Source organism: Buteo buteo, chromosome 1, assembly GCF_964188355.1.
Source record: "Buteo buteo chromosome 1, bButBut1.hap1.1, whole genome shotgun sequence".
Classification (NCBI taxonomy): domain Eukaryota; kingdom Metazoa; phylum Chordata; class Aves; order Accipitriformes; family Accipitridae; genus Buteo; species Buteo buteo.
Window position 1 is genome coordinate 7,710,236 of NC_134171.1, and position 27,180 is coordinate 7,737,415.

The window sequence follows — 27,180 nt, forward strand, 5'->3', positions numbered from 1 at the left end:
CATAATTGTATTTTGAATTTAAAAAAATATATATTTTCCCCCCTCATTGTAAAGAAAGCATCCACATCTGAGAGAAGTTATTTTCCACCCACGCAGCAATTCCACCTATAATAAAAGGTCACTTATTACCCCACTTTGCGAACACAAAAGAAACCTCCAGCTGAATGGGGTCTCCACCGAGGGGAACAGATGGGCCAAGCGTATAACACAGCACTCTTGTATTGACTGGTGATGGAACCGAAATCACATCGCCATGGCAACTCCTTTACTGCCTCCTCCCTCAAGACAACAAGAAATAGCTCACGAGAGGTATTTTAGGAAATCCATAAAAAGGAAAAAAATTGTGTTTCTTGCTTTCCAATTATTTAAAACGTACCTACAAAAGGTGCTTTCAGGAAACAGGCGGATGGCATTTACTTCCACAAAGTGAAAAATAATCTTTGCCTGTACCGTAAAGACTTGCGATGAATGCCGGGTATCGATCATCCTTCTAAAATGTTAACTGCAAACTTTATGGCGCTTCCACTAAAAATCCTTACGCCGATTTTCTCATGTATCTGCTTTGGTTTTTTTATTTTCTTAATTAGATAAAGAGAGCTGTCTGAAGCAAGGTAGAGTGAGAAACAGCCTATTTCTTCTCTGCAAATTGATCTGAACTTATCCGGAGGTCACACCTACCTGCGAAACTCACATTATTCGCTGTATCACTATCGGATTTATTCAATACAAATGCTGAGGACTCTTTCTGCTTTGCAAAAATCCCTTAGAAACAAAAAGGGAACAAGACTGCACCGAAAACAAGACCAAACTCCCTGGCGCGAGGGAGGGAACGGAAAGTGGGTGGGTGCCAGTGAACTCCAACGTCTTTTAAGCAGGATATCCCCAAGCTTTTAAACAGTAATAAACGCTTCATTCTCAAAATACCATTCTCTGAAGTGCTTGTTTCCTTCCAATTGAAATTAATTGGGTTTTAATTTTCAGTAGAAGATTCCATCTCTATTTTCAGACTTGTTTACAGCGATATACGTCATACAGTCATTAAAACTGCGAGAGATATTATTTACAAAAGGATGGATCTCTGAACGCCAACTGCTTATTAAATAGGCCTAGTGAAATTCTTGCAGAAAGCTTAAGAAACTAATAAACATATTTGATTTTTATACCATTACCTCAAAACACCAGGAACATAACCCAAAGCAGTTCCAGCTGTTTCATGTGTACTTGAATAATTTTGGAAACTTTCATTTCTGACGCACCCCTGAAGGGCCCCACTTAGATTGCAAATGTTTTTGTTTTGGTTGGCAGAAGCCCCTGGACAATCTCTGATTTAATATCAGCTTTAAAGCAATAATAAAAATAATAATCTCACTCACATGCCAAACCACCCATGCTGCTGCAGACCCCAGGGGAGGGACCGGCTGTGGGAATCCGGCTCATCAGTTCCCATCGTGTTTTCTTAACTCTCTGCAAATTTGAAGATGCCGTAATGGAGCCTTCCTCGCCCCAACCCCTGGGCAGCTGAATTCAGTTGCTTTCCATAATTAAGCGGTCCCAGCACTGGCACAGTAGGCTGTGTTCAGCTGTTGCAATTCAGGGTAAGAACAGCCAAACTACGCATGATTTCTGAAGATTAAAGATTTTAGGGGAATGGTCACAAAGCTTCCCAAAGTGAGGTACAGCAGGTAACAGAAACACAACTCGTAGTGCCTGGCTGCTCATTTTTTTCTTGTTATATTCTGAAACACACCGGGTTTCCCCCCTCCACATCCAGGAAGTGTCACTATTTAAAATGTACATCATTTTTTCTGGCTTTTGCTTGCTTCTTTTTTCTTAAAGCATCAAGTGTTATTCTTCAAAAAAAGTCAGAAAAGGGCAGAAAATCTCCCCACAGCCTTCCTCTCCCGCTTGCCACTGCACAGCTCACTCTCCCTCATCTTTTCTGCTTCCATCTGACAACACACACTTCACGTTAAAGCATTTCCAGTCCTTTCTGTGCAGAACCCATCGGACGATGCTCCTATCACTGAGAGCTCCCGTCCAGGGAACTGCAGATAACGGGACCTTTGCTTTCTGCTGCTCAGAAACATCTGGCTCCATCCCCAAACTCTTGCACACTCACCCCAACGCTCTCTCGGCTGTGTTCGTCATCCTCTGCACAACCCGCCGCACTGATAAACTGAGGGGTTAATCTTCGGGTTAAAAATTCCCACCTCATATCTAGCTTGAATTTGTCTAACTTGGACTTATTTTTTTTCCTCTTGGAGTATCAAAGTATCTCTCTTCTTTCTCAGATGACATGTTTCCCAGGCCTTTAAATCATTCTTGTGCATCTTCTCCAAAACTTGTCCCACCTGAAGGACCCGCCTGCCCCAGTCCCACTCAGTCCTGCTGGGGAAGCAATTCCTTGTGCCTGCAACAGAAGCGATTCCTCATTTTGGCCACAGCTCTGCAAAGAAACCTCTGGAAGTTCACACTTATCTGCCAACCCATCCTAATTCTGAGTCGCTGCTTATCGAGATAACCCACCATCGTAAGTACGACAGGTAGCTTTTGCTTCTCTGCATCAGACTTCATCTTTCCATGTATTAAATCATAGATTAAATTAACCACATTAAACCAGGTGATCCAGAGCCAACTGTGCCTATGACATCTTCAGTAATTTCCATCTTTGTCTCAACTACAAACACCATCAATGATGTCTTTACAGGTTTTTTCCATATCATGGATAAAAATGTCAACAAGGATTAAGACAAAAAATGATTCTCTACAGGACTTTTATACAAACTGCCCATTTCTTATCCACTTAATCTTTACAGTGTTCATTTTGTATCCCTCTAGTTTTCTAATTAAAATGTTCCATGGTATCAAGTCAAATGTCACAGAGAAATCTAGATTGTTAAATCAACACTATTATCCTCATTAAAAATAATCCTATAAAAAGACCCAGCAGTTTGATAATTTATATGTTATAAATCTGTGTAGACTACCATTATTTTTATTTCTACAGTTTCAACCCGCAGTTATTTTTTTAACACGTGGCAAGCAAACTAGTAGTAGGGGCAAAAAGAAGTTGTAATCAGCAGAAAGCAATTTACACCAAGGAAGAAAATTACTCAAAACCTTTTGAAGCTAAACCTCAGAGTTCAACTGGGCACCATTGAAAACAGGTGCCTGAGTTGCAGCTATAACATCATTTTAAGAACATCTACTTCTACCAGTGACTCCCTTGATGCACCATTCATGCTCCTGCAGCCAAACCTGTCATTCCAAATAGGAAGATGACTCCTCATCTTGAAAAAATCTCTTTTGGCCTCTTTATTACTCACATCCCACCTCGCTAATTAAAAAAAAAAAATGGTTTTGGACTCAGCGGAGGAAGAGAAAGGCACAATAATATTCATAGAGCTGTGATGACATAAAGATATTGGTACATTAGGAAACTTGTTTTGTCATTATATCGCACTGTGTAAATAGAAAACATAATTAATAAGGACAGGCATGTTAATTTTGGTTCCTCTCAAAACATGGAGGCACGGGGAGGAGAAGGGGGAATGACAATATTTGGCAATAAGAAGAAAAACAGTTCCAAATGAGACATTCTTCAACCCCCTTAACTAGCTTTAGTAACAACTGAGAATAAAAATAAACTTATAAACACTTTCGAGTCCTTTAGAGTGCTCCATTTAAACAGCATATTTAATCTAAGTCACATGTAACATTATAACAATGCTCTTTTTGCCCTCAATATGAATTAAGAATATTAAATATGTATGTGAAGTAGTAGCCTATGCTGGAATGTCTCCAGAATGAAATTCTTAATACAAAGTTTTTTCCACTCTTTTTCTTCTTTTTCTTTTTTTTTTTTTTTTACTTCAAGCCACAAAGATATTTAAAACTAGGTCAAGCTTACAACACCCAAGGAAAGTAAAAAGATCTGCAATTTCTTGGATTAATTTTTTTTTTAAGTATCTTCCTTCAGAATTTACCATAAAAAGATTTTCCATTTCCTTCATGAAAGCAACAAATACAGATACGGATTTCTCTACCTCCCTTGAAACAAGCATACACAAAAATAAGGTGACTACTAAAACACAGCTTTCTTCCTGTCCCTGGTAGGCATTGCTTCTCTGAAATCTCTGCTATCAAGTCAAGTCATTCAACCTATATGTCCTCTAGAGACTAACCCACTGCGCAAGAGACACAGAACTTCTAAGATATTAAAAGAAACGAGATATGCAATTTTCAGGAATAAACGTGTATAAAAATAAATGTGACTCTCTGGTTTGCTACATATATGACTAAAAGGGACATACCCAACAACCTTAAATTGTCAGCAACGGCCTCTTCATTTGTATTTTATCACTTTCTAAATTGTAACAGATGCCAAAGTCAACTTTTATTACTTTTTTAAACAGTAAATAGACTAAAATTAAGGGAAGGAGGCACTACCTTCCCCTCTGCTGTCTGTCCCACACGCCCCTGATGTGCCAAAAGAACCTACCCATTGCCCCACCTGAGAGGCAAATCATCTGGCCACAGACTGTTGTGTAGATGATGGGATACATCTCCCACCAGCAAAACTGAGGAACAAACCAGTTCAATTTCTAACAAACCCTCACTAGCCACTCTTTCCTCCATCCCCATTTATATACTGAGTAGGCAACATAGTGCTTCCCAATCACTCCATGGACTTCCACCCTTATTAAAAGATAACGTTTTCCACCTTTTTGTGTAGTGTTCATCACCATCCTTGTAAAACCCTGCTTGCCGTTAGATATGGCTCACAGATTCCCTATGTTACAGCTTTCAGTGGAAAAGTGATTTATCTAACTAAAAACGCATTTAACAAGACAAACTCTAAACAAGTGTAAATTTAAATTTCAAATTTCATCTCTCTGAAAAAATGCTGCAGCCAGATCAAAGAAATGAAATCGGCTGGCTTGCTGCAATGCATGAACACCACCAACTCCGACTGCTAGAGCTGTGGAAGTGAAGAGGTGGGATGCTTGAGAGAGGGACTGACAGCATCAAGGAAAAGCAAAACCTGACAAGGAGAGACCTGTAATCCCCCCAAGAAACTAACTCCAGGCTCCGTGGTAGATGCCATAAGGATCTCATACAACAAGGGCATGCAGCTAAGGAAATACTGTATCAGATATATGGAGCCTGGGTAGAGGAAGGTCAGTGGTGAACCTAGTTTTCAATCAAGTCTATGATAAATGAACGAGAGAAGAACTCTGGTTGTGTTGGTAATGGGACAAAGTAAGTATTAATAGCGATTAATAAATAAATGCTGGTCTACTGAACTAATGGTCAATGCTGGATACCCAGAAATTACTTTGGATCCACACACCACCAGAAACAACCAGTGGAACAGCAACAACCTGGAAAGAAGAAAGAGCCAACAAAGGATTAAGAGAAAACCTTAGCATAAAATCTTACAACTTCGGTTGAAAAGGAGCACAGGAGATCACCTGGTCCAACCCAACCTCCTTCTCAAAACAGGGTTCCAAAATGCACTACTCATTTCTGATCATTTGGGAAACACATACTGGTCAAGAAGGCCAGGTGATGCCGTGAAGCTATAGTACCACCAGTGGCAGAAAGATGCTGCAACACGAGTAACTAGAAGACCAAATCCAAGTTGTGGTCAAGGTTCATTAACAGCTAGTGATCAAAACAGTCAAGAGATGTGAAGCCATTTACAATGTTTAAATAAATCAGCGTGGATTAGTGCCTTGTTAGCAACAGTAGGTTTTATCAACGGGATGAAAATTCCTTGAGACAGCCAGGAATTGCTGGGGTTAAATAGGATGAAGAAGGTCCCAAACTGCTGATAGACTATCAAGTGATCTAGTTGGATCAAGACAAAAAATGGATTTGCAAAAAGACCTAATAAATGAAATGAAGAGCTGGGCAAAAAATGCTGGATTCCTCTATAGGGACTGACATCCTCACCCCCAAAAGATAAACCAGTGCTGTGACAAAGCTAATGCGTATTGATCTAACGGTCCTTGAACTGTGTATTTCTGGTGTTAAAAAAGGCAGAATCGTACCATGGAGAGACTGTAACAGTTTTTCTTTTCTCTTACATGGTCTACAAAGAGTTAAAATGAAAATCAAAATTCATGTTTGCTAAGGGACCGGGGGACTAGCAATGCTGAAGCTGCTGGATGAGCGCGAAGGGTTAGCACTGGTCCAGGTGGGAAGGAAGTCAACTGGAGTTTCCAGATTTAAACAGTAATTTCCGAAGAGTTGATCTACATCCAAGAAAGTGCTCGACGACCCCAGTTCAAAGGCTCCTGTCGGATTGTTTCCACCACAAGCGGGTGGGAGTTTGGAGCCTCAGTCCCCTCCTGCAGCCTGATGGACCAGCAGCGGGAAACTCCTACCACCGCCAGCTAAAAAGCCTTTCATATTAGGACAACCTTCTGTCTGAACTCTTTTGTGACAATGACAGATAATCACACTAAATTATGAATAAAAGAGGCAATGACTTCTTTCTGGAAAAGCACCAAAACTGAGGGGAAAAGGCTTATTAAAATATTTCTAATACATCTCTGAAAAATTATTTGTCTACAGTTTATCAGCGAACACATCTTGGCATGAAGACTGTACAATTCCAAGAGCATTTGTTATCTTGACCTAATTTACATATATATAGAAATATATTTATATAATATAAATTTATATAAAACCAATTTTTAATTAGAAAGACACAGAGCCAAACTAAAAGGGAAAAATGGATAAGATTTAAAATACAGTTGCTATTCCCCTGCCTCTTGTAGGGGTTTTCCTGACTTGTGAGGAAAGTATAAAGCAACCCCCATACTTTATTCACCAAAATGTATTGCTGATAAACTGCAGCGACTTTCCAAGGCATTTCCACAACTCCTCAAATTGCTAGGAGCTTTAACTAATACTCCCTCTCACTGCAACCTGGTTTGCTTGAAAAAAATTACATTGCAGTTATGTAATGCTTCTTTAAGCCATGGAAACCTAGGCAAAATTTTGTTTATTGGTATCCAAAACCCCGTATAAAATGACGACGTTCAGATATTTCCTCGCAACCAGCCCCACAATTTACAAGCCCACACCACTTTGCAAATATATATGGCAAGATATTTATTACAACCCATCCAAAGTTTCTTGACTGTTGATTCAGTATCTGCTTCCCATACTCCCGCTGAAGGTTTACATAAGACGACTGCTTTTAATCTTCATGTATTTGCTTTAGATGTGCCCTGACAACCACTTAGAAAAGTGGCATTTTCCTGACAAAATGAATCATTTGCCTTCTACCACCAAGTTGCAGATCTTTGTTATTGAAATAGAAAGGCTAGAACATGCCCTAGGAAGTCTCTTTTTCCGCTTTGAAATTATAGGGAGCAGATATACTCAATTTGAAAAAACTGTGATTAAAAAAAAAATTAAAAAAATTAAGTGTGACACAATTTCCAGGTGCATGGGCTTCTAATGGGAACAATATATTGTGATGAGTGGATTGCAAGAGGAAAAATACAATGTGTAATTATGCAATTCCTTCCTAAGTCAAAGTACCAACACCATGTTCTGCTGAGAAAACCTTTTTGTCCCTCTGATTTAAAGATAAATTTCATGTGACTTTTCTTCGTTGGAGGAATGGAAGAGAAAACCAACACACTGTCCTGATGTGTTAGCATTAAACATCTCCTTTAAGAAATAAACTTCATCTCTTTTATTGTTACATAAAGTTCTATTTTCAGCCTGAACAAGTGGGAAAAAAGAAAAAGAAAATAACCACATTCATTCTCAAACCAAGGGTCCATTAGAGGTCTAAAAACATAAAGGAGAAATCCTTTTTCCAGCCCTATATTCCAGTTTCCACTACCTTTGCTTGGCAAGCCGCGGTCAGTGCTAAACTCCTCCTCATCCAAAGCATCTGTAACAGTCTCACCCTCCTCAAAGTCCTCGTGTCCTTTCACAGTATTAACCACTTCTGTTTTTTTCAGCCTTGACTTTCCCAAGGCTCTCCCTTCCTATTTCTATTTTATTTCTGACATCCCTCCCTTCCCAGAAATAAATTCTCCTCCTCCTCCCACATCCACCAAGGTTCAGATGTTGACGTCCTGCTTTTCCCTCTGCCCATTCTATTCCTTGATCTGAGCAAACTCCATCATCTTTACGCTGACAGCTCAACCTCTGTGTTTCTCCAAGACGAAACTAATTTTAAATTTTGCAGAGGTACAGAGTGTGCATTTGATAAGATCACAGTAGAACTATCACTTCACTCTCCATTCTCCCCTGAGACTTCAGTGGTCTCCAATTATTCCTCTCACCAGATAATGCCATCAGGCCGCTGCTTCACAGCAAAGCATCATCAGAAATTTGCCTCCCACTCTTCCTGGGCCTCTTTGGCTAGATGCAAGTTGTGCTACTTCTACTTCACGAATTAAAAAACTGATGAGGAATGCAATTCTTTCTCATGACCTTCAAGTCATCTACTATTTGTTTTCCCAATGATGAAAACCACGTTCCCCCATCAAGCCTTTGCCAAATATCGCTACTTGGGTATTTTATTCCCTTGTTCTTTTCATCGTCTCTCTCTTTAAGCCCCTGCATTTAACTGCGTTTTGGCAACTCAGGCACAACTCAAGATTTTTTCCCCAATGTGTGTAAAAGATGTAATTACAGCTGCTCACCTCCATTTTCTATCTACTAAGGATACACAATACCATTTGCCTGCTTGCTGTATTTGCCTCCAAGCGTTTTGGCTTTTATAGACAGCATTATTCCTAAGTACGTAATCTTTTTTCCCTTAACAAAAAATCCCACACCAATGTCTCTTTGTTACAATAGCACAAATCATTATTATTAGTCAACAGCATAAATGTCCACCAAGCGACAAATGCACTTCTGGGGTTTTTTTTGCTGAAAAATCATTCGCTTTAGAGTGGTTTCCTACTACTAGCTTACTTCATCTGCAAGTTGAAATATAGAGTGACCTCTCCATATGGCACTTTCAACATATGGAAAAAAAAATACAGATGCGCGAATGTTTTGTGTAAACCACAGAGAAAATGCAAAGCATCCTTCAGCTCCCATTTATCTCCTTTGTACTGATACCACAATCTAGAAAAATTAAATTTTCCAAGGTTTGTCTCCTATAATAACTAACATTTCTAAAGCACTTTTTCAGAATGTTGTTTTTGAAAGAATGGACTATAAAGGTCTTCAGTAGTAAGCAAGAAGATCTTTTGTGAAGGGAAGTACCAGTTACTGATGCCTATCAGACAATCAAATGTGCCCTTATGTGGGCAAGTACACTCTCATTCTCAGAACAGACCTGCTGATGACTGAGCTACTGCTTTCAGAGAAATTATTTTTTTCCTTCAAAATTCTTCAGAAAGGTGTTTTGGCTTTTTTAACAATAATTCCAAAATATCTCAAAAATGATCTCAGGTTATTTAACCAAAATATATCATAACATGGGTAGCCACAGAGAGAATCGTCTTTTTATTTTCCATGAAAAGGAGAAAGGTTCAATACCATAAAATTAGACCCATATGGAGAAATGACAGGACAGAGTTTACTAATATGTCCTAAAATCCGAAAAAAAAAAAAGACTTGATTTAAAAAAAAACCAAAACAAACAAAAAAACCCCCACCAACCTCTCAGACTCTTCTACCTGATAATCTGCATTCAACAGCTTAATGCAAGAGATGCGTGTAGCCAGGTACTTTGTGATACGTTAGCACCCACAAGCAGATTTACAGACCTAAAAGCATTAATTCACTGTTTTCCTGGAGGCAAACAAAATAAAACAGTGTCTTCCCAAGGTGTTGCACTCCCGCTCCCCTCAGGGAACGGCCATCTCGTACACTGGCTGTCCTCCGCAAGCACAATGTCCACACCCACAAACAACCCATCTCCACCAAGGGATGCAGTTTGGTGGTCTCCAAACAGCCGGCCCTGAAGGGTCCCAGCTGGATGAAGTAAATCTTTAGGAGCCTGTACTGCAGTAACCAGGACATGCTGCTCCCACCGACCGACTTTCCAAGGTGCCCGAGTTCAATGTGTCACAGGGATGTTAAAAAGCTCCTGTTCAGGCATTGCCTTTTCAACAAGATAAAAGCTTTTCTTGCAGTGTGTTCTCCAGCTGAAAAAGAACAAAAAGGCACTGGTGGCAACACAAGCAAGTGATCTTGGAGATATATAATCCAAGCACAGAGACTGTTGGGAATATTAATCCAACGGGCTCCAGCTGGTCAAGAGAAGACAGAGCACCAGGGCTCGGAAAGGACTGCTGAGATTTAAGAGCATCCGAAAACACGGCACTAGCCCTGACCATGATGCAGTATGGCTGTTTCATAGTAACCTTGCTCCATCAGGAAAAGAAGAGTAAAAGCAAATGAAATGTAAACTCTGTAGAAAGCTGATTTGAAGAATGCAGGCAGTTTGTCGTTCCATCTTCTACTACAGCAACATCACTCAACTATATGGTTTATAGCTCACATTTTTTTCCTGACATACATCTACCTATTAATAAAAAAGTTCCTCGGCAGCAATATACTCAACCTGTAACTAGTTACGTGTGTTATCTGCTTCTCCTTATCTTCAGATGTTAAAATTGAGTTAATCTCTCAGCAGAAAAGCACAGATTGCCATCATTGTAACAGGTGCATCATATCCCATACAAGCCTCATCGATGCTAAATGATCCCCAGCCAGAAGAAACAAAGCATTGCAGGATAATAAAAACTTGAGGCACATGTGGACCAGAAGAAATACTGCTTACTAATAAACTCAGAATCTTTGACGTAAAAAAAAAAAAGACGTCTCACTTCCTACCGTCACTGGTGAAAGTACTTTACTGGTTGTTTCCCCACAACCGTGTTCAAAGGGTTGATCCATCCTTTCCCCAAGTGCTCCCACAAATACATACTGTCCCATACTAAATGTGTAAGTCTAGATGCGCCACACTTCACCATCTGCTCTATTCCCACTTTAATCCAGCTCCCACCTGGCTGGCACAGCCCAAAGTCTTGCGGCAGAAGATGGGCACGGCAACCTGGGGCTCAGCTGGGAGCTTCCCATTGAGAGCCTGCCAACATTGCCTTGAATCCTCCCTTCTTACTATGCTCTCCCATACCCACAGCAACTGTGAAACCACTATTAATTATGCCCTTTCACCTAACCCACTTATCTCGAAATAGCAGTATCTGGGATGCGCTAAAAACAGCAAAAAAAGAGGAGGGAAGCTGCACACTTTGCTTCCTGGATAACCGCTCTTAGAAAAGCCAACTCTGTTCTGATTTTCTCCGCTATTTTTTCTCTTTCTTTCCTTTCTTCTTCAACTTCTCTTCTGTATCTTCCTTTTGTTTCTCTCTGGAAGAAGAGGAATCAGGTTAGGAAAAAGGAATGGTGGAGAACGCTGATCTAAATTGCTTCACATCTTCAAAAATGTGGAGAAAGTGATGGGGCGTGGGAAGGGAATGGAGCCCTGTGGGTTTTCTTTTCCAGAGATGACTTTCTTTTTCCTTCCATAATTGAAGAAGATATGAGAGAGTAAGAACTGCTGGAGATGTTGGTAAACATTGAAAAAGGAGAAACATGCAACTACAATTATTTGGAGAATAAGAAGCAAATGCTAAAGAAAAATAAACCTCACAAATACAGACTATAGTCTCTTTCCAGAGGGAAAAGGATTTACTTGGTCTGAATTAAATCTGTTTATTTTTCACATTAATTCAAGTGTGGATTTCATATAGAATCCACAAATTTATATGTCACATACAGCAGTGCATACCAGTTTAGATGCATCAGAAAACACTCTTATTATAAGAGGGAAGACACACAGTTCTGTTTCCTGAAAGATGACAAGGAACCAGAAAGAAGTAAAAGCATGACATTAATATTGTAACTAACAACATTAAAATGTTCTTGTCTACAAATTCTGAGGCACCACGATGCACTTTTTATTTACACTGATTTTTGCAAGGTCAATTATATAGATTAAAACCAACTCCGGCATTCTGCACTGTTGTCTGGAACAAGGTTAACTTCTGGTACAGAAGAAAGAACCCTCAGAATAAAAATAGCGTACATGAACATGCCTGGGATCTGAAACACAGGTTTTATTCCTGCAGCATGCGAGCCATTTTCCAGGTACCCAAGCAGAAGGCACCCTGCTAGAGCTGCCAACAGAAATCCTCATTTCCTTCTAAAATGGCTAGCAAGTCTTTCCTCATCACCCTCGCAAAAACAGCAACACAGGAATGAGAACTTTTAACCTACCGCCACTGAATACAAGTACAGAAGGTGAATATTTATTTAAACATAAGGGGCATCCTTTTGTGATTTTTGTTTTCTTACTTGTGACCTTCAGGAAGGAAGGACACGTTCAAAACCTCAGTCGCTGTTCGTTTGCAGAGGTAATACCACTTGTGCAATAAACCTAGCATAAGCACCTGATTATTTGCCTGCACCAACTAAATGCATCAGTGAAAACATTTTCTGTTTGGTTTTAACTCATTTAAATTAGCGGTATCTTTCACTGAGATAAAAGTTTTCCAGAGGAACAAGGTTTGCACTTAGTGACATTTTCAGAAAGACACAAGAAATAATACAAAATAACTCTTATTTCTGCCTCCTGACAGGCTTGTTGGAGTATTTTAAAACAGCCTTCTAAAATAATCCAACTTTTTTCCCTGCACAGATTTGCCATCAGGGAACCAAATCCTATCCTTATATGGTTACAACAAAACAAAAGTCCTGAAAAGAAGTACAAAATTGAGTCCATTTTTTAACTCGGGAAACAGGAATACTAAGATACAAGGAAGTTTAAAATCAGTTTCTTCAGAATTAGCAATAGTCAGATGCTTAACAAAATAATCTTCCCAATGATCACCCTCTTGTCCTTCACCCCAAATCATTCCTCTCCATCTAGTAAGATCTTAACCCACTAGAGCTACAAAGCTAAAGCAGAGATTTTATATCTAACAGGCAGTATTCAGGCTTTAGCCACTGAAATATTTTTATACGCACAGGCATGGTTACTTTTACCAGTAAAGAATTCAAACTGCTATGGCAAGGCAGAAATTATTAAAACCACAATATACACACAAAGAAAGGAAAAAAACCTTAGCGTAAAACATTGGAGAAAGATCTTCAGAACAATGGACTCTAAAATAGTTTACAAGAATCTAAAATAAAATAATGTCTGTGCTAAGCTAACACAGAAATCAAACTATCGGAAAAGAAAATCAATATTAGGATTAATGTTCCAGTTCTCTCCAAAGCAGGACAAAATGCAGCAAAAAAGCTTGAGAAGCCAAGGTTTTCTTTTCTGTTTTATTAAATTTTTGCTGTGGACCTTTCTCTATTTAAGAAGTTGCATGAGAAGCAAATTGCTCTGAAGCTGAGCTGAACCTCACCCAAGGTTAAGTGCACCAAACGCAGGCCATTTCCTCTGGTTTCTCTTCATAAAAAGAAAATATTACCAAAATACAAAGAAACAAAGGATGCTGCTACGGTGGCTCGTACAAGCACGTTACATTTCTGATGTCTGCAGTATTCAAAGTCTGTGTAAGTAAACTTTAAAGGATATTGAGAGATGAAGTTATTTTCATCCTCTTTTTCATTATCTGACACTACAAGTTGAATCGTATATAAGATTTAACTGTACTACATACAAAAGCAGCGGCACACCAGTGAGCACTTCATTAATTAAAAGCCAGAAAAGGAAGTTTGCTAAACGAAGCAAATGTTCTTATCCCTCCTATCTATATTCATTAAAACTGACAGGAAACCAAATATCACCATCTGTCTACTTGCAATAAAGACACTAAAAACAGCTCCGGGGTAGAAGAATAATATAAAGTATAAAACTACAGTTTTTCAAGTCTCAGTTTTCAATGGACAAGAGAGAAACTGATGTCAGACGGGGGAAAATAAAGGATGACAACAAGGAGCCAATACGTGAGACTGGAAAAGAAATTACCTGGTTTAGAATATAAACTGAAGTCCCTTTGAAATCTCACAAAACAAATGATGAACCTGGAGTTTGCTCCGTATTTCTCATTCAGACCAACGGGTCTGCAAAAAGCCAAGTATTGCAACGACACCTCATTTGCCTATTTAGAAATAACTGCTACCAAAAACATTCAGAGAATTATATTATGCTACATAAACTGCAAAGTTTTATGCTCAAGCAAGTCCCAGGAAACACTTCTATAGCTTTATTATGTACTGATGCACTGTCTTTATATTTACAAGAGAGAAATTTTTTTTTTAATTATTCTTTTATTTGGATTTTGCTTGCAAGTCCACAACTTGGTATAAAAGTCGAATAAGATCTGATGAAAGAAAGAGGATCGCAGAGGTACTAACTTAGCTCCGAAAAAAATACCACAGCTCACACCAGCGGTTGCAGAGGTCACCCGAAGGTCACTGATTTAAGGTAGTTTCCAGCAGTTGTGCAATTCCTACCTTCTAGTAATTGCCCTTTTTTGCACTGCAGGAGAGAGGAAAGAACAAACAAATAGATGGTAATAAGATATTTAATGACAGAAATGAAAATAAACTACCGCTCACATTTTCAACAGCATATCTCCGTGTTGTTAATTCCGCACCATCCCCCAGCTGCATTTTGCATAGCAATGAAAAGCACTTCCAGTTCCTCTCAATGCTGCATAAAATATTAGCTCTATAGTCACAGTTTTTAAGACTAAATAAGGTTAAAGTAATGTAAGGCTGAGATAAACAGAAAAAGAAAACTCATTGTTAAAACTGCCACCCAGCTCCCAGCCCCCCGTTGTGCCTAGGTACCGGCGCACATATGGTGCAGGGCAGATTGCTGGGATACCTACAGAAAGCATAAATGGGGTTAGGAGAGGAGGAGCGATGGAGTTGAAGACTAAATTGAAGGCTTATTGATTTTTATTATTATGTTCCTCCAGAATAGTACTTTTTTTTTTTTTTGGTAGTTTAATTTTCTGTCCGAAGAACAATAATTCATACATCTAAAAAGGCTCTCATTAATATTCTATGAGAATGCTTTTTTAGACTCGATACAATTACAACACAGCAATTATTATTCTTCTGTTAATACTTTAACAATACTAACAGACCCATTAACGGCTCAGCACAAGCAAGAGAGGTATTAAAGAAACAGAATTGTAGGACTATTTCTGTTTACTAAAGAAACCACAACAAAATTATAGAAGGTAGTAAAGCCTGAGCGTAAAAAGTTACTGGAAACTGATGTGCAAATGTGCCATCAGATTCCTCTTTGATTCTGAGGAACCTTCTTTTGAAAGTCGAGGCAATCTCTGAGGATATAGGAAAAGTAAAATTTTTTAAGTGAAGGTTAAAATTCAAGGGTAAATTCTCTTTTATGTTAAATACAGAATGTAGAGACACAGCACATCCATTATCTGTCCATGACAACGAAATCATTGGGATGTTTAGAAAGGACTTTGGAAAGCCGGTAGGCAAATGTGGAGATATGTATCAGAAGAGAAAATACAAAACCATCGATAAAAAATTCCTCTGTGTGGTTTAAAGACACATCCAGACTCAAGACGGAAAATGTTTGTTTATTCTAAGGTGGTTGTACGATATCTTTAAAAACACAAAAGAAACATTGTTGTGATGGGGAAAAAAAAAAAAAGCAAAACGTTGACATGTTAGCTTTATAAACCTTTTAATAAAAGGCTACGTAGTAAGAGTAACAAGCATATACCAGATTATTATATTTTGAAAATTTTTATTTTATATACACCTTGTTAGAGCTCCTATTTTCCTACTAAGAGTAGAAACAGTGGAAGTTGCATTTCATTTTATTTACTAACAGGAAGCATACTCAGGTTCTTCAGGAGCACAGATTATCAGCAGAAAAGGTAAACTCCTTTGGCAGAAAGAGCGAGCACAATTCACTCCTGTACTCCTCCTGTCCACAGCTCCCACAGTAACAATGGGGTGTAAATCAAAGCACCTTCCACAGCACATATTTGAGAAAACCAGCCCCAGACTCCAGGCTCCTTGGATTTGAGAATGCCAGGCTGGGAAAAGCCTTCTGGGGAACTGAGAAAGGATCAATTTCCTATAATCCTCTTAGAAAGGTAAATGAAGCTCAATCCTGAAACGCATGGTGTTTCTTAGTCCCTCACGTTCCTATATTGTGAGGCTGTTTCCGAACTGCTTTCCTTTAATTACATGAAACTTTGTTCTAATATTATATATACACAATACTATCAACACTATTAATTTATAATCCATTTATTTATATATGTATACATCAAAATACCAATTTATTAATGACCAGTCTGTATTTTTTTGATCTTGTACCTACCTTGTCTACGAGCTGAGAAGTTTCCTTTGCCTGGTCTTTATCTACAGATAAGGCTATAGATTTAGACCTTTCTGTAAGGTCACCATAAAGCACCCACCTTTTTTCTGGTTTTACCAAACCCCCTTGCTCATGGGATTATGTACACTATGTTTAAATTCCAGATGGTTTCGCCCTTTTGTACTCAAATGCCTCATCCTCTCTTCATCCTGATACATACAATAAAACCCAAGTTTGTCAAGTTTGATACTAGCTTGCAATATGACTGACTTTGGCGAGCAGATCGCTGCAACGCCTCCTCATCCACTGTAACACCTCCTCATCGGTATTATTCTTGAATTCACTTTAGACGGTCAATAACAGTTTTCCATACACCTTTGTAAAAGCTCCCTAAAAATCTGCTTTTAAGCAGTGAATGCTAATGCGACAATATCCTAGTCACAACGCCTTCATGGCTGTTATTTAAAGCACAGTACCATTACATCTGTATGCCGGTAATGTAAGGCTCATCCTGCTTTTGCTCTACAGCATTAAAAAACCTGACCCAAGAACAAGTCCATCCTAGGTGTACCTTTTAATCCACACAAACACAAAATAATTTATTACTATTTACATTACTTTAAGTATTTTTGAGCTGCTATTTAGATGGCCTTAGTAGTAATGACTGCAGCAAGCTGGAACAGGTTTGCCATAAAACAGAACCCAGGGTAGCACTAAAAATAAAACCTGGGTGTCTTGAAGCCTGGGAAAAGTAGGGCAATGCTACAAGGGATTCAGTGCAAACCCGCAGAAGATATTCCCCACACATACAAAACTTCTTATACATTAATTGGAATGGACAGATATTTACAGACAGAGAATAATCCAGAGCTTCTACAGGTTTCTTTGACACTCCTATCACCCCCGTTTGCCTTTCCCATCTGTTTAGTCTCTCACAGTTCATTCTTCTGCTCTCTACCCTCCTTTTTTCCTTGGACCAGGCTCAGGCCAACTCTTTCTCCCCATGCCAGCTAAGCCCAACTTTTCCCCACACCCAAATGATGCAACACAGATGATGGCTGAAAACCCGTCAGAGCAGGGTCTCGGCGAGCTCCGGTACAGGAGGCCCTCTCCTCTTGGGTAACAAGCCAACCTTTTTCTACTATTTCTTTATACTCTGCAGTAATTATAGCCCTTTTTTTCTTTTCCCCAGTCTATCCCATTCTTTCTCTCTATTTTATGTACTATCCATTACTTTTCAGGGTTTTTTCCTCTTTTATCCTCCTATCGCTATCATGGTCCTTAAGAGAAAGCCGAGGCTGTCAAGTACCACACATCTGTCATTTCAGCATTATGATTAGGAAGCAGATTCTGAAAATCCTGGTACCACCATAAAACTGGCAAACTAAGAAATCTCACCTTAGATTTCATCAGTTTATCACTGTTCTTGTACCCTTCCCTAGATATCTGCTGCTGATCACCATCAGAGACAGGATACTGAATTAGACACACTCAATCTGAATCGGTACGGCTGTTCTTACAGATTTATTGCTAAAACAAGTGTTTCCACCAGATCTAAGAAAAATCAGCAAGAACTAAAATTATAGACTCTTGCATTTTACTACAAGTAGCTTTGTTGTGTGGAAGTCCCCCATTTCATCATCTACGTTTGTTAAGAATACTATGCAAAGAAAGTTAATTCTGGTGACGATCAGCATGTAAGTAAAGTACTCAGGTATTTTACTTGGTAGTGGTAGGAAACATTAAGTGTAGGAAATTTAGCACAAAATATTTTTCACCTGCTGAGAAATATGGGTGAAAATGCTTTGAACATGATTTCATTAGAAGCATCATCCTTCTTAGCATAAGAAAGAAAAACAATTTGTCGGGAAACATCCACCATTTAAAATATTCCATGTTGTTTTCCAGCGCTGTTTTCCCACAGACGCCAAGCACAGGTACATTTTGTGGTTTGGGCGGGTTGGGGGAGAAGGTGGTTGATGTTTTGGAAAAAACTACCAAAGCATGTTTTGCTTGCTTTCGCCTGATCCTCAGCTACAGCAAGAAGTGGCTGCTGGAAGACCTAACTTCAAAGGCCTGCTGCAGGAGAAATGATCATTATTTGATCCACTAAATCTAGAATTTTAAAACTTATTAAAAAAAAGTTTAAAAACTTTAAAAAAAATTATTTAAAAACAGATTCCAAAGAAACAGAAGGTTTCCTCAACAGCACAGTCCAAGTCCCATTGGCCAAACCCTTCCAACCACATACCTGCCCTTGGGCTCCAAGTTTGAGTAAAACTCCACTCCTCCCCACCAGTCTTATCTTGCCAAATTCAGAGCAGGAGGAAAACACCCAGAGGACTGGCATCCAAAGGACTCCACCGCACGCTCGCAGGCAGAGCACGGACTCACATGGCAGCGCTCCCAGGAGCCGGCTCCCGCAGTTGGTTTTTATTAAGGAACGCACACGCTTCTGCGCTCCACTCAGAAATATTCGGGGGCTCTAGCACATGAACAATAACTCAATAATCACATTTCCTTCTCTGTATCATAAAATAAACACAGTCTCTGAGATAGACTCTTTGGATTTATTTCCTTTCAAGAGAATTTAGTAATTGAAGGGCAAAAAAATAAAACCACAAGTAAAGTGCACGGGTTCAAAATGTGCAGTAAATACTTTTGAAAGCAATGTTCTCATCTGGGAGTATTGCAACAGATGTTTATCATGAGCTACTGCAACAGTTAATCTAACTCCAAGCCAGGTTAACTCTTTGCCATTGGAAAGAAGCCTTTTTTTCCACAGGCAGGCTACAGAAAACAAGGAGATATGCCAGAACTACTGACAACAAGCAGTTAACTGAATGAAAGGAGGGGGGGGGAAGCCATAAAGCCCAACCAAATAAACCAATGTCTGGCCCAGAAGACTTAGATGAACAGGTGTATGTGTGGGTGGGAGTGGAGGAAAAAAAAAATAAAGAAAAAAACATTTAAACAAAGCCTCCGCTGACATTCTGGTCACTGAAGTGGGTACACAAAAAATGAGCCAAACAACATTTTTTAACAATTCAGCAAATAATGGATTTGGGGTTTTTTTATCATCTTCGGAGAAGATGGGAAACACGATTATTCATCTTGATTTTCAAAGTACGGTACCAATATACCATAGTAACAACACAGAGGTTATTCTATTTAAAGATATTCTGAGTAAGAATGAAAATGGGAAGGTACAAAACTAAAATTAAAATATGGATCATTCAAATAGAAATTCAACAGTTCAGAAACATTACAGTATTTCAAAATACTAAGAATTTTAAAAATCTAGCTTAGGTATCCATACATCAAATGGTGGTAGCCTACTAGACTATTTTTCTCTCTCTTTTTTTTTTTTTTAACTGAGTAATTTAATGGTGGGGTTTTAATTTTCATGTAACTAGTTATAGTACCTATGTATGCAATCTGGTATTTATTCCTTAAAGATACAAACACAAATCACAACTTAAAGCATCATTATTTAAAACTGAAATCGCCGTTTCTTAATGGGTGCAGATCAGATCCCCGTTTGCAACCTTTCCTAAAGGCAAGTGAAGGGCTAGTAAGTTCCTGCCCAGAGCCATTCCTCTGCTTCTGATTTCACACGCATTTTATTTTGGGAAATCCTTGAGCATATATGGGTCCCATGAAAAGAAGCGAGCAGTCCATCCCCTTTCACCATCTGAAAGAGAACAGGCAGAAGCACGCACCACATTCTCAAAGCGCTTGCCTGAGCATCACCTACAGCTCCCACATGCCTGGGACCACACAGCACCGTGGCTGCACCGGGATCCGTGTAAAACTGCTGGGAAGCAGAGCCGGTTTGAGGATTTACAGCCTTGCACAGCTTGCAAGGCTACACGCAATTTTCATCTGAGGCACGCACCCTCCCCTTCATATTCCCAGCCGCGGTAACAGAAGAGCAAGAGTCACAAATTCTGGAAACTTTGGTCTAAACTTCCTTCCTGACTGAAAAAAATCTCAGCTTGTTGGATGTTGGGGTTTTTTTAAACAGAGAGAAAAACAAACACTAATCTGTCAAGTGTAAAGACAATCTAAAGAGGTTTTGTTTATCTAATTGCTAGGCAGAACAATGAACGAATAAAAAGCTGTAGGAAGCCCTTTCGACTCTGCAGTATTTCTGCTGGTAACGCAGAACAAGTTTCTTTCTTAGTATTACTCCTAATCAAAAAAAGCAATGGCAAATGTTATCAGTCCTTTTATATCTGATTAAGAGATTGATGTTACTTATTCAAGAAAATCTTTATAAATATTCCTCCGATGACCACAAAGCCACATGCTGGCAGCACCTCTACCCAGCCCTTTCATTCCTACATTAAGGCCACTGGAACGGCCACCCATTAGTCTGTTGACTAAAATACAATCGTTTGCAGCTTGTTTTGCTTTTTCTGCCCCCAGATATCAAATGTCCTAAGTGCTGAGAAGAAGGTTTTGTTTTCTAAATTTTTAGTGTTCCAGAGAAATATACTGACATTACATTCTGCAAGGGTTGCCAAGAATGTCTTTTGTGTTCACAGCTTCAGTGTTGATGATAAATTTTCAACATTAACAGTACAAAGTATGATTTAAATCAAAACCTAAATCATAAATGTAAAAGTAATTTAAACTAGTGAACTGGAAACCTTGATTTAAATAATTTGATTTTGCAAATACAGTTCTCCTAAAGAACTATTTGCTTTCAATGGCTGTTAGTTCTCACTGAGTAGGTAAATAAACTACATGCATCTATTTAAATGATTATGAAGCCTAATATACTCCAGATCTTTTATTTTTTTACTTTTTATTAAGTAGACAATTTACTAGGCAATTATTTTTTTAACTATGATTCCTAAGTGCTTGAGAAATATTTAATAAGTCCTAAAGCACCTTTTATGATGATGATTATTCCCATTTTATAGAAGATAACCCGAAGAAGAGATAATTAACTAGTTTGGACTCTTTCCTTCACCAGATTAAACTAGCTCTAAGATAATATGATTGATCTCCGCTACAACAACTACCTGTTGCACACAATTTTTCACTCTGGCCTAGCAATCATAGTAATTTGCAAATATCAGTAAGAGAAGAATTAGCTGTAAAGCCTCAGGAGACAGCAGCAGAAGGCTGGACTAGATACCTGTACAGGAACAAGGAGGTTTTGCTGGATGATTTCACCAAGATACAACACTTGGTACTATTTTTACTTCACCTGCTAAAATTCAGATGTAAAGGTAACACGTGGCACAGTCTGCTGCTATTCTTCACAACCACAGAGCTTGCTTTATGAACGGCCTCAATTATTTTGCCATGAATAATGATGGCAAAAATAGCAGTGAGCATTTAGATCACTTCCACAGCCCAAGCGAACCGTCACACCAGACTTTCCAAGTTGTACAACCTCTAGTTTGAGTAGTCATTTCTTAATAGTGTGCCTCAAAATCTGCAGGAAGTTGTGCCAACAGCACTTACTGTGAACGTTTCAGAACAATTTCCCGGTACTGAATATTGCATATCCCAATGTGCCAGCTAGGCTGAGACCTTACACATTACAGAGTTCCTGCCCCAAGGGACAGTGCCAGATCTGAAATGTTTACTAGTCAAGATAGGTGATTTATGAAAAGTGGGAGAAGCGGTACAGAATTAATTTTTAAGGTTTTCCACAGTCTTTCACCATTGTGCCCATTTTTCTCTGCTATGAAAAGCTACTTGTGCCCCAGGTTGGCCCATGATGGGAAACTGCATCTTTCCTAAAGCACCTCCAGATCTTCCCCCCCCCCCCGCCAAGTCACCCTTACTGAGGAAGAGCATCAATATCTCTAAAGCTACTTTGTCCTCCTGTAAACTTGCCTTTGCTATGATACTTGCAAAAATTTTACCAGTTAGACATTAATGACCGTCACCGAGCTTTGACAGGAGGGGTGAGAGGCAGAACACCAAGTGCTAGAGGAAAATAAAACAGTAAAAGACACAGTGGTCAATGACGAGACAAATTTGGTAGATGTGGCCATACAAAATGCCAGCTCTTTCCTTCTGCCTGAAGCCCTAGCCTGCATTATGGGAGTGACCACTAATTGGCATGTAGAGGAAGAGGGCCTCAAGGAGACAACCCATCGCTTTGATGATGAATCCCACATCTTGCAAAGTCCAGCTGGATTCATCCATCTCATTGCAAATCCTCATCTTCAGCTTCAGGAAAGAGAGTGCTGTTCTCTCCAAAATAAATTGTAACGGTGTATGCCAGACCCCAAATCCCACCCCACCACCGAGCCACACATCCCACCCTTTTTGCCTACGTACTAGTGCAGGAATTAGGGGGACGACGAGGGACTGCCGGGAGCGAGAACGGGATGAGCCAGTTATGGGGTCAGGGACCTTGCTTACACCTACGCAAGTCACGCTCCTAAAACGAAACCGAAAGAAGGTTTTTATGCTTAAAAACATCTGCATTTCCTGCACAAGTTTCCCAACAATATATTAGCAGGTGAATCACTTCCCTGCCCTGGTCGCCCGTCCCCCGTGCAGGCTCCAGTCCATCCTGCCCTGCCATGATGGTTTAGACATGACGCTGCTGGTTTGCGAAGCGAGCAGGCTCTGATGGGAACGCCAGCCCCGAAAGGCAGATGTTGTGTAAATTCATATTTCATAAACACAGTTAATTGTGACAAGAGGGCTATAAAAATCCTTGTACTGCTTAAATTATTTCTCCACTTAGAGCAACTCTACCACCAGAAAATGTTACACATTGCACTTTATACTGAACTGGCAGCGCACGGTGATAACATTACAGCTCTATTAAATAACAGATATAAAAATCACAGATCATTAAAAACTACAAATTACTTTTTCTGCCATCATTCAACGTAACTATTTAAAAACAAACATACCATGCAATTGTCGTTAAAAGTTTTCCAATCTAACACTGCATGTGTTTTAATATGAAAATTATACTTTGAAATAAACATTGCTGCTATCAGGGAAAAGCACTACTAAAAGTTGCATCGCTATTAGACAGAAACTACCACCTTAAAGAGTCAATAATCCCTCAGACTTTACCAAGGAAATATTCTCTCTCCATCCAACAAGGTCGCAATAAAGGAAAAAAACAAAAACCAGCAACAAAACAACTAAATGATATCTGCTAAAACCATGATCCTTTGATTCAGACGTATACGTAGGTAATAGATAGGCAATTCAGAGACTGTTTTTTAATAAATTTATGATTTATGTATTTACTGATACTGATCCTTCAGTAATCTATGTCTAGCAGGTTCATCGTATCCATATGAATCTTCTTGCATACACTGGAGTCTAAGTTGTTATGCAACTCCTATAATTAGGAAAAAACCCCACCAAAAACCCCCAACTAATTGAGTTTTACTTTTTCTAGTTTCATTTTTTTTTCATGTTTGATTATTCAGAAAAGTATTTATTAAGAGCTTATTATCTATTTATATGTGGAAAAGATTTTTTTTTAATAACATGCATGTCCTTTAGGTAATAGTCTACGTTTACTAACATTTACTAATTTAAGGCCAAGAGTAAGAAAGTACAAGGTTTTCTTCAGCTCTGTGGGGCCACTGGATCTGTACGTGGTACCAGATAAGCGATCTGGTACTGTGCGAAAGGAAAAGACAAGACTTCATCTGCTCTCTCTCACCTGTCTGGGTGAGAAAACAAGCAGGAGGCGTGGAGGGGTAATTCAGTTCTGCAGTACTCACGTCATCTTTCCTATTTCAGTTAGCACCACAAGCAGGCAACGCCAGCCAGCCTGGCTGCAGTTTGTTTACACACTATTAGAAATCAGAATTTGCTAATTACGCTAAAGAAGTCTCAGTAGGTACCAACTAAGCGTAGATAATATTTTGTCTGTTTTCTCAGGATGCTCTGGAAAAAATGACATAAAATATGAAAATTATGCATGCTGTTATGTAATGAAATCAAAGTACAATAAAACGTACACATGGATATTTCTACTTTTAAACAGTAGTTACTGAACTGTAGCCGGCTTCAATTTAAAAGTACATATCACTTGTATAAATAGTATTTATTTCACAATCAAAAATATACTTCATATGTTACTATCTACATTTATCATATGCTCAAGTATTCACAATCATTTGAACATAACACACCGTTAAAATCAATTTAAACTCCCTAGATACCTATCATTTTAGACGATCTAAGTGATTTGGGTAGATAATCATAAAACTGCAGCCATGCAGTTTTTGTCTAGGAGCTGACAAATCACCAGTGGTGCAACAGGTGCCGTTTCCATTCATCATTATTTTTTACAAAGAGGATCACACTGGCACAGTCCCTCTCGGCGGTCAGGCTGCCTGTGCACCCATGGGTGCACGGGCGAGAGGTGAGGACCCGGGAACCTGCAGCAGCGCAGCTCCTCTGGCCGCTTCCCAACCCCAGAGGCACAGGGGCTGCTCCTGCTCGGTGGGGCCAGACTGAAATTCTTCCATCACTCACTGGAAAAACCTTTGCTGCTTCCTATGGCTTCGGGCTAGCAACAAAACCGTGAAGTTTTCAGGCCTAGCAATAGACTGGGACTCACAAGCATCCTTCTGCCTCTCTGATGCACAACAAGGGGTTAACAGCATCACGAGCAAACTCAGGTGTAGATCACAGACTTCACTGACAGCACCGCTGGCTTTAACCCAAATTTCTATATAAGGCACCTTCAAGGTTCAGTGGCAATTTTATTTGAAAGAAAGATTCAGGCACCGATTTTTAACCTGCTCAAATCAGGTATCTGTATCTAAAATTTCCACTGTTCACTTATGTCACAGAAATGATCATGCAAATATACTACAATTTCAAGTACTGCCTCCAGCTGGGGATGCTACACGGTATATTTAAATTTCTAGCTAACTACTAGATGGCACAGAAAGCATGCAACCCAACCGTAACGGCAACGTTACTCAGAGAAAAGTTGCAAAATCTGCCAGAAGATTTTTCTGCCTTAAAGCATATCTCAATCAGAAATAACTTTGCCATGAAAACCACTAGGAAACTCTGAACGTAAAAAGGTGGATGCAGTTTTAACACGAGATGAAATATACAGAAGAAATATAATAAATACAGTTGACCGTAAAGCGCCTCACGAAAAGGAGACGAGATTAGATACGTTACGAAATAATACGGAGCCAAATTTGTCCCTGAACCATATAACAGATTCACAAGGCAAGATAAAAATGGAGGGTATTTCCCTTCATATTTGTTATTTTAGATTTACACAAAACAAAGTACGTTCGGATAAGGACACATAATCGCGTCAATTTCCAATTAGCTGCCATCTCGGGCCGAAGGGGAAACAGCGATTTACCGTTTAGCAAGTCCACGGGAATAACTTATGGGAAGGATCCAGGATTTTCAGCAGGACCCGACGCCAGCCCGAGCCGATTCCGACCGACTTTCCTCCGCTCGCCGCACGCATAACCCCAATTTCAGACCTGGCGGAACCCGCAGCGCAAACTCCGCGCTCGGAAAGTGAATTTTAACCCACGTTACCCCCCCCCCAAAAAAAAAACCAACCCACGCAGCACCCACAAACCTCCTCCGGGCTCCCTTCGTGCTCCCACTGACACCCGGAGCCGGCTGCGAGCAGGCAACCGCGATCGCTGCCCTCCTCTTCAATGAAATAACGGAGCCGAGCCGTTTGGGGCTGCCTGCTGCTGACCCCCCCGGCCCCGGCCCGGCCCCACCGCGCCCCGGGAGCGCAGCCACCCCGCCCAAGGCGCCGCCGGAGCGGGGAGGGGACACACGCAGGACGATAAAGCGGGTGTTAAAGAACAGCCATAGCAGCAAGGGTGAGGTGAACCGCGCCGGGGCGGGGAGGGGGCCGGGGCACCGAGCGCCGCGGCCGGGCCGGGCCCCATCCACCCACCTTGCATCCCCGCCGCCGCCGGCTCCCCACCGGAATATGCCGCTGCCGCTGACTGAAAATACGGGGCAGGCGGCGCGACCAATCGGGGCGGAGAGACTGACGCCCGCAGCCAATGGCGGCCGCCCGCCGCCGGCCCTCCGCCAACCCCAGCGCAGCTCATTACCCGGCCGGCGGGGCGGGGCGGGGAGGGGCGGGGGCCCGGCCGGGCCGGGCCGCGGGGAGGGGGGGGGTGGGGGGGGGGGAGCGGATCGGAGCGAAGGTGGGGAAGGTGCTGCGGGACCCGGCCCCGCCCTCCGCGCCCACACAACCCCTCTTTTTTCTCCTTTTTCCTCTTTTTTCCTCCCTTTGCTAATCCCTTCCTTCCTTCCTCCTCCTCTCCTCCTTTCCTTCCTCCTCTCCTCCTTTCCATCTTTCCCTCCTTCATCCTCCTTTCCCTCCTTCCTCCTCCTTTCCCTCCTTCCTCCTCCTTTCCTTCCTTCCTCCTCCTTTCCATCTTTCCTTCCTTGTCTTTCCTTCCTCCCTCCCTTTTTTTTCCATCTTTCCTCCCTCCTTCCTTTTTTTTCCATCTTTCCTCCCTCCCTTCCTTTTTTTTCCAGCTTTCCTCCCTCCCTTCCTTTTTTTCCCAGCTTTCCTCCCTCCCTTCCTTTTTTTCCCAGCTTTCCTCCCTCCCTTCCTTTTTTTCCCATCTTTCCTCCCTCCCTTCCTTTTTTCTTCCCTTCTTTCCTCCCTTTCCTTTTTTGCTCCTTTTTTCCTTCCTCCTCCTTTCTTTTCCTCCCTTCCCTTCTTTTTTCTTTTCCTCCTTTTTTTTTCTTTCAATAGGGCCTTATTCCAGATATTTTTCTACATAGCCCCCCCACCAATGTACATCACACAAAACAACAACTTCGGGAGCCCCCCAGGGAACCTGTTGTGCTAAGTGTGAAAGGACACCCCTGCGTAAATC

At 40.4% G+C, this 27,180-nt stretch overlaps 1 protein-coding gene across 7 annotated transcripts in view; it reads right to left on the reverse strand.

Annotated features, from left to right (window-relative positions):
• Positions 1 to 27,180, reverse strand: part of CTBP1 (C-terminal binding protein 1) — a 245,708-nt gene that overhangs the window by 131,082 nt on the left and 87,446 nt on the right. For 2 of the 7 annotated variants that reach the window (XM_075055199.1, XM_075055114.1), the window contains exon 1: positions 26,238 to 26,412. The exons of the other annotated variants lie outside the window; for them this stretch is intronic. In XM_075055199.1, the coding sequence (XP_074911300.1) occupies positions 26,238 to 26,397 (160 nt within the window). In that variant the 5' untranslated portion in view covers positions 26,398 to 26,412. Of the gene's footprint in view, positions 1 to 26,237; positions 26,413 to 27,180 lie in introns of those variants that run through there. 7 annotated transcript variants of the gene reach the window in all.